Source organism: Denticeps clupeoides, chromosome 4 (genome assembly GCF_900700375.1).
Source record: "Denticeps clupeoides chromosome 4, fDenClu1.1, whole genome shotgun sequence".
NCBI classification, from domain to species: domain Eukaryota; kingdom Metazoa; phylum Chordata; class Actinopteri; order Clupeiformes; family Denticipitidae; genus Denticeps; species Denticeps clupeoides.
In genome coordinates, this window is record NC_041710.1 from 19,145,674 (window position 1) to 19,153,892 (window position 8,219).

Below are 8,219 nucleotides of genomic sequence, written 5' to 3' on the forward strand. Positions count from 1 at the left end.
ACACATTTCATTGTGTCACCATGTGCTGTGCTGCAGTGTCTCACAATGACAATCACTTCACTTTTTTCTGTCAGTCGAGTGCAACAGCAACATGACACAGAGGAAAAGATGGACGTGCATGTCCACTTTTGTCACAGCAAGCCATTCTTCACAAGTTGAAAATGTTTAAACATGGATTAAAAAAAGGAAAGTAAAATATGGGAAAAGTGTTCTGTGTGTTATAGGCTAATCATGCAAACAGACAGCCAAGGTAACCTGTGATCTTCCATATACTTCCAAACACAATTCAGGCAGACAGTCTGCTCATTGATAATAACATTTGATTGTACAAGGTTTATAAAAAACTATATCAATCTGTTGTTTTAGATTGTATTTGTTAAGATTCGACTTCAACTGAGAAGTGAAAAAATTCCAACCCAGCAGTGTGTGCTGGTGGTGGCGACCGCGCAACGTGTCTGCCGAAGCGCTAGGTGGCGACCGAGCAAGCAGGTCCTCCATATCCATTCTGCTGCGACGACGAGGAAGACAAACCGGAAGCACGCCGGAACTAAGCGTCCGCCTCCCGAGGCGTGAATGTCATGGCGAGTAAAGGCGACACTTCTGAATAGATAAAGAGCATTTTTAAGCTTTTCTAGTCGCCATGGCGAGCGTGCCAGGGCTCCGTTTCAAGGCCTCGTCGTCTGCACTTGCGGAGTTTTATGTCCAGGTGTCCCGTCGGCCGGAGCGCTGCGGACGTCGCGCTTTCTCCGGCAGCTCCTGTGCCCATGGGAAGGTCCTTCCGTGGAGAAAACCCCGAGAAACGGTGGAGATAGCGGGGCTTGAGAAGATCACGTACGCCGACCGAATGCACTACGTCCCCGGGCTGGCGAAGCCCGTCTTTCCGCCTTGGAAGCCCGAACAGACAGATCCGTTTCACCAGCGGTCGCCGAAGCCGGAGGAGATGGCTCTGTATAAGGAGAAGCCCTGCTACACGTTCCACCAGAGGAGCAACGTGCTGGAGGGTGAACGTCCGCTTGAACACGACGGAGTTTACACGCCAAGCTGCATTTACATCATTTGTCAGACGCCCATATCCAGAGCGACTTACAATCAATAGTTACAGGGACAGTCCTCCCCGGAGACTCAGGGACGCAATGGTAGTAAGTGGGATTTGAACCTGGGTCTTCTGGTTCATAGGCGAGTGTGTTACCCACCAATATGCATTTAGTGACGTTTTCACGCGTCTGGGTGTAACACAGACCCACCTGTTACAGCAGGTTTAGTCCCTGTAACTACTGATTGTAAGTCTCTCTGGATAAGGGCGTCTGATAAATGCTGTAAATTTAAATTTATTGCAAAGTGTCCATCAAACTACACAATTGTACATTTTGTTGTGTTGTCGCATGGTGTGTGCATGGTTGAACTGAACAAAAGCTTTTTTTATTTTTTTAGGGGTGAAGCAGTCCCTCTGGCTCACCAAATCCAAACTTGTAAAAGGACTGCCCATCCAGATTCTGTCACTTGCTGAAGATCCAGCGAATCAGATCGAGAATCAGGATGAACGGGTCCAGAACGCCATCAGACACTCCCGGTTTTGGGACACCACAGAGGGACGACCTCCCAGAGAAAAATTCTGGTGAGTACTCAGAAATGGGTTAAAGCTGCAGGGCTTGGTTGTGGGTAAGACTCTTGCCCGAGAACCAGAAGACCACAGAGTCACAGGCTCAAACCCCACTTACTACCATTGTGTCCCTGAGCTAGACACTTAACCCTCCAGAGAGACCCTTGCAAGTCTCTCTGGATAAGGGCGTCTGATAGATGCCGTAAATGTTTGGTGTGTATGTGTTGGGCTTATGATATTTTGAGGATGAATTCCTTTGGTAATTGGGCCGCCTTTAAATGACCTGCACACTTCAAATTCAAATTTTAATTGTCACATACATAGTCATATACGGTATGATATGCAGTGAAGTATTGCAATACTAAAGTATTGCAAATGTTGCAAGTATACAATGAAGTCCAATATGCAAAATTGCAAACATAACCAAATATTACACTTTTTTACGTCTTTAATGAGTGCATGAGTTCATGAGTTCTATGTACTGTTGATGTTGAGAGCTTGGACAGCCTGCGGGAAGAAGCTCCTCCTCATTCTCTCTGTGTTGGACTTCAGGAAGCGGAAGCGCTTCCCTGATCGCAGCAGAGAGAAGAGTCCATTGTTGGGTGGCTGAGGTCCTTCACGATCTCCCTGGCCCTGGTGCAGCACCGTTGGCTGTAGATAGATTGAAGATCAGGGAGATTGGTACGGATGATTCGTTCGGCTAATTGAACCACCCTCTGTAGGGCTCGCCTGTCCTGCATGGTGCTGTTCCTGAACCAGGTTGAGATGTTTCCCGTCAGGATGCTCTCTTTGGTGCAGGAGTAGAAGTTCCTGAGCACCTCGGAGGGCAGTCTAAAGTTTCTCAGGCGTCTGAGGTCGTAGAGATGCTGCTGGGCCTTTTTCACCACGGTGTTGATGTGACAGGACCATGAAAGGTCTTGTGTGATGTTAACACCGAGGTATCGGAAGCTGTCCACTCTCTCCACTGGGCTCCTGTTGATGACAGGGGTCTGGTAGGTCCTCTCCTGCTTGGTACTGAAGTCGACTATTAACTCTTTTGTCTTGTATAGTCGTATGTGTACAGGGAGTACAGCAGGGGTCTCAAAACACAGCCCTCCAGTGCTGAGAGTGATGGAGGCTGAGACATGTCCGCCCATCCTTACTGCCTGTGGTCTCCAGGTTAGGAAGTTGGAGATCCACTGACAGAGAGATGAGCTGAGTCCCAGGTGCTCCAGCTTGGTGGTGGGTGTGGAAGGGATTATTGTGTTAAATGCTGAACTGTAGTCAATGAAAAGCTTTTTAACATAATTTCCCTTCCGAGTGTCCAGGTGGGTGGGTGGGTGCTGTATGGAGGAGGTGTGAGATGGCGTTGTTTGTACATCGATTGGGTCAATAGGCAAATTGTAGTGGGTCGAGTGTGTCTGGTAGTGAAGAGATGATGAAGTCTCTGACCAGCCGTTCAAAGATCTTCATCACTACTGAGGTGAGGGCTACAGGGCGGTAGTCGTTGAGGGAGGCAGGGACCGGAACAATCACTTACTGAGATAAAGAGAGTTTGAATATCTCTGTGAACACAGGGATAGCTGGTCCGCGCATCTCCCTGAGATGCCGTCTGGTCCTGCTGCCTTCCTGGTGTTCACTCTCTTGAAGGCTCTCCTCACGTCATGCTCGGTGATGATGAATGTGTTCTCGGTGCTGGCAGTGTCTTCTAGCCTATTAAGTGAAGTGATTGTCACATGTGATACACAGCAGCACAGCACACAGTGCACACAGTGAAATTTGTCCTCTGCATTTAACCCATCACCCTGAGTGAGCAGTGGGCAGCCATGACCGGCGCCCGGGGAGCAGTGTGTGGGGACGGTGCTTTGCTCAGTGGCACCTCAGTGGCACCTTGGCGGATCGGGATTCGAACCGGCAACCTTCTGATTACGGGGCCGGTTCCTTAACCGCTAGGCCACCACTGCCCCAGCATCGTAGCCGTAGCATCGCTAGCGCCTTTAGCTGCAGCCTCGAAGGGAGCGTAGCATAGATTTTCCTTACTTTTTCATGGTCCACTTGGTATTTTTCTTGAGTAAGAATGGTTGTGCAGTATCAGTCAAAAATCATGGAACATTAAAAAATTAATATAACAAAATTACTACAAAGTAAGTATTTATGCACATATGTTTATTCAAAATAATGATGCACTCAGCTTTTAAGTTTATGGTATGACTTTCTTGCCATTTTAGCAGAAATAGCTGCATACAACATATGATTGAAAAGGTTGCTTTTTAAAATGTAAACTAAGCAAAATATAATTTGTTTCCCATTCAGCAAAATTAAACTTAAATGGTTTTTATAGTAAAAAAATGGAAAAAAAAAAACCCAAACAAACAAACTTGAACTTAATTAGATTTTTAGCAATTAATATATTTAAGTTATGATATAGTGCCAAAGGTGTATTTACCTGTATTTTGTGTTAATTATACCAGTACAGTGAAATAAATGAGAGATTTCATTTTGTTGATGTTGCAGATTTCAGGCTTATATCCTGACTTTATTCTGCATGTTTAAACAGTTTTCATTAGCTGATCTGTTAGCATGTGATATTTGTCTCATACAGGGGCTACAGATTTTAATGAGATTTTATATGCAGACCAGTCATCCTGGCTGCGGGTGGGCAGGCCCTGTAAAGCCTTTATTAATTAATCCGGCCCCAGGGAGTCTGGCATTCACGAGCCGAGTGTCACTGCAGCTTTGATATCTTCTCTGCCCAGAGAAGCACTGCCCTTTCCGCCACAGAAAGATGCCTTTCATCCCTCTGCCACTGCTGTCCTGCAGCATTTGATTTTCATCGTAGAGCTTCAGGTACAGGGCAGATATGGAAAGGCCATGGTCAAATTGAGTGTACTTGATGTGGTGGAGATCCCTGTTGCATTTCAGTTGAAGCTGGACTGACCACACAGTGAGGAGCATTTTCCTCTGCTTCAGTCTACTGGCTCTCTTCCTCATAATCTGACTCTAATTATCCTAAAATGCTGAGTTTACTGTAATGCTTAAGGTTTGCTGTATTTCATGATCATTTTGAAAATCATAACTTAAACAATAATCTCAAGAATGTATTACAATTCATGCTTAATATGTAGATCTAAAATTCTTCTCAGTTATAAACTCCAATAGGTAAGCACAGTCGTTGACAGTCACTTTCTACTTTCACATTCCTTATTATTTGGTTAATGTTGTTAACACATTTGAATTGCTTGTCTTTGGTGAGATTGGTACGTGGCCAATATTCATTATTGGTTTCCTTCTGTATAAGTGTATTTTGCTTCATGGTAACTTGTAACCATGTGACAGTGTACCAGTGTGATCCATCTTTTTTTTGTCCATATGTATCAGTGGTTTGTTTAGTACTTCTTTAGTATGCAAATGGTTATTTGGTTCCCAGCTGCGGGTTCAGGGAGGATCCAGTAGGTGGTACTAGAGGGCAACAGCTGGTTTATTTTTAAATGGAACCAAATTACAATTTAAGGAAACATTAACCCATTATTATATTCCTAAAAATATATCTTTTACTGTCTGTCATTTCAATTTCTTGCTAACTTTTGTCAATAACTAATGTCTATTTTTATAGTTAATGCTATAACTATTATCCATTTGGCAGGATTTTGTTCTGTTATTCTGTTTGTTTGCACAGTTTAAACAGTTTTAGTAGTTGGAGGACTAATTTAGTTTATCTTGTTGTGGAGTCAAACCCTACAGTTGTTTAGAAGTTCTCCTGTGCTCCCAGGTTTCTCACAATGTTTTGTACATTTCCACAGTTCCACACTTCTGCACAACCTGCTCCATCTGTGCGGAACTTTGCAGGTCTCACACCCAGCACTGGGGAAAAGAATCCTGGCTGATCATTATCGCCTGTCAGCTACGTGGAGCAGAGGTGGGCTGCAAAGTAACATGTTACAATCATTACTCTCAAACTGAAGCGGTTTCATTCTGTAGAATTACACCCTGTTGGACACTGTTAGGGCTGCAACTATCAAATATTTTTGGAATCCAATATTGTACATTTCTTCCATTGAGTAATTGGGTAAATCAAGGTGCCACTGAGGTACCACCGTCCCCACACACTGCTCCCCGGGCGCCCACTGCTCAACAAGGGTGATGGTTAAAAGCAGAGGACACATTTCATTGTGTGCAGTGTTTCACTATGACAATCATGTCACTTTCTTTCTTTCAATGTCTGTGATGAGCATGTTTAAAGTGCTGCTGGTAAAAATTTCAGCTTCTTCCACAGTGCTAAGGGACCTGTCTGGAAGAAGCTGTCCATGCGCTGCTGTGATGTACTGTGGGGAAAAGAAAAGAACATTGATTTGTACAACAAATGCTACAAACTCACCACAAAGGAAATCTATATGCTAATGAATATAAAATGATCCAACAGAAGCAGTTATTAACACCGTATGTATGGGGAAGGCGTGTTTTGAGATCGTAACCTATCTGTGTGTCTGTGCGCAGCATGCATGGGAGGGAGTCACTGTGACACAGGCTACAAAAAACTACAAATACTGTACATTCTAACAAGCGCTAATGTTCATATCAGTCAGTAATTATGAAAATATAATACTTTGTAGAAGGTCCGGGCCCTCTTGGGCAAGTGCAGTTCACATGAGGATGCTTTTGTTTCAGGTGCTGCCGCATTGACAGTATAATTCTGGTTGGCCAGGTCTGCTTTACAAAGCAGGTCCAAACAAATTAGATAAACATTCCTCTGCTTTTAACCCATCACCTAAGTGAGCAGTGGGCAGCCATGAAAGGCACCTAGGGAGCAGTGTGTGGGGACGGCGCTTTGCTCAGTGGCACTTTGGTGGTTCGCAGATTGGGAACATTCTGATTACGGGTCCGCTTTCGTAACTGCTATGCCACCACTGCCCCATAAAAATTTTCAAGTTATTTGCCTTGCACTCGGTGCTTAGAATAACCCATTCTTAGGGTGTTCACATTCAGATGGTGCAGTTTGGATACACATGACTGTCATTTATCCTTAATTTGTTCCTGGCATGCGTTTTTTTTTTTTTTTTTTTGTCTTGACAGGTGAAGACCTTTTCCAGGTAAGAGGTCAGAATGGCCTTTTGCTCAACAGCATGTCTCCTGTGCCTGTCCTGGCTGGGAAAGAGGAGATCATGAAAACGACAGACCATGTCTTGGAGACCTTCTACCCCATCTCACCGACCATCGACCTGCAGCGCACCCAGGTGTATGACGTCAGAAATGACACCGGTAATACTCTCCATCCACAACAGCATCAAAAATGTTATTTGTGCAGTGCAACGAAACAAAATGTTTCAAATGACCCCTGAAACATTGGTCGCAATAGTTTCAACATATAGATTTTAAAAAGCTTCCTCCTGCCTTTTTAAAACCAGGTTTCAGGCAGGACTACCTGTACCCACATGCTCACACTCTCTTCATCCTGGAGCAAGGCAAGCTGCCCAGGCTCTATCCTGAGCAACTTCGTGCCAAGATGGTCATGTTCACTTTTGGAAATGCACTGGCCCGTGCCCATGCACTCTATGGGGTAAGGTTTCTGATCTTTGTGGGAGCACAGCATAGACCTCGCAGGGTTTTTTTTTCCCCTGGAGGGTACATGCCAACTTGTTACAAAGGGAAACTGATCTTGTACATGAACTTATAAAAGCCAAACTGACCATGTTTCATTGCTTTGATAGCAGCTTGATTAGTTCAGGTTTCTCCAAGTCAGGCCAAGTGTGTTGGAAATTCTATTGTGAGTGCATGGTAGAGAGATGTGACTGTCTTCCTCTCTTCCAGTCTGAGCCCCAGGTCCTGGAGAAGCCGATTGTGGTGCAAAGCATTGCCACCAATGGCCGTGTCTTCCAGTTTGTGGTTTTCCAACTCAACACAACAGACTTGGCCACAGACACTGGTGTGAAGAACATGGTCTGGGTGGAAGAGGACCAGGCTCTTTATGAGTTTGCTAAAGTCCGGCCACTAATAAAGAAGAAGGCTGTGCAGGTAAATGTACGGTCCGCATCTATCTGTCTAAAATTACAATGTGGTCATATTGCAGAAATTTAGGTTATGCAGCTCATAATCCTGTTAGTAGAACTCCCTTGACAGTTCACCATTGCTTAATTACGATCAGGTAACAACCTAATTATGCATGCGTCAGCACAGAAGATAGAACGAAAAATATTGGCAGGGGGACGTCCAGGAGCAGGGTTATGAATCCCTGCAGCATCATTTACATTTACAGCATTTATCAGACGCCCTTATCCAGAGCGACTTACAATCAGTAGTTACAGGGGACAGTCCCCCTGGAGCAACATAGGGCTAAGTGTCTTGCTCAGGGACACAATGGTAGTAAGTGGGATTTGAACCCGGGTCTTCTGGTTCATCGGCGAGTGTGTTACCCACTAGGCCACTACCACCCCATATTATTAACATCTTGTCCTACATTTGCTCAGGTCCCTGCAGGACTCTCTGGGTACCAGCCTGACACCTTCAAGAAGTTCTTGGCCCTCTGCTTACATGGAGCTGTTTAAAGTGGAAACGTTGCTCTTACACGTGTGGACAAAATAAAACCTTGTTTTGGTGGATGCACTGTGGTGAATTTGTTTGTATCTTGATAATTACTTGTCACTTG

The 8,219-nt window shown here is 44.7% G+C and overlaps 1 protein-coding gene across 1 annotated transcript; it reads left to right on the forward strand.

Moving 5' to 3' along the window:
* The first annotated feature begins 520 nt into the window (after positions 1 to 520).
* Positions 521 to 8,172, forward strand: mrpl37 (mitochondrial ribosomal protein L37). The gene is made up of 7 exons (XM_028975909.1): positions 521 to 1,001; positions 1,432 to 1,615; positions 5,380 to 5,495; positions 6,650 to 6,835; positions 6,982 to 7,133; positions 7,385 to 7,588; positions 8,041 to 8,172. The coding sequence occupies exons 1-7, from the start codon at positions 641 to 643 to the stop codon at positions 8,116 to 8,118; spliced, it is 1,281 nt and encodes a 426-aa protein (XP_028831742.1). The 5' UTR covers positions 521 to 640; the 3' UTR covers positions 8,119 to 8,172.
* The last annotated feature ends 47 nt before the right edge of the window (positions 8,173 to 8,219 follow it).

Bases quoted from the DNA above. Each gene is read 5' to 3' on its own strand.
- mrpl37 (XM_028975909.1), top strand. From the start codon at position 641: ATGGCGAGCGTGCCAGGGCTCCGTTTCAAGGCCTCGTCGTCTGCACTT. The intron at 1,616-5,379 runs GTGAGTACTCAG...ACATTTCCACAG, and splicing joins CCTCCCAGAGAAAAATTCTG to TTCCACACTTCTGCACAACC. The intron at 7,589-8,040 runs GTAAATGTACGG...ACATTTGCTCAG, and splicing joins TAAAGAAGAAGGCTGTGCAG to GTCCCTGCAGGACTCTCTGG.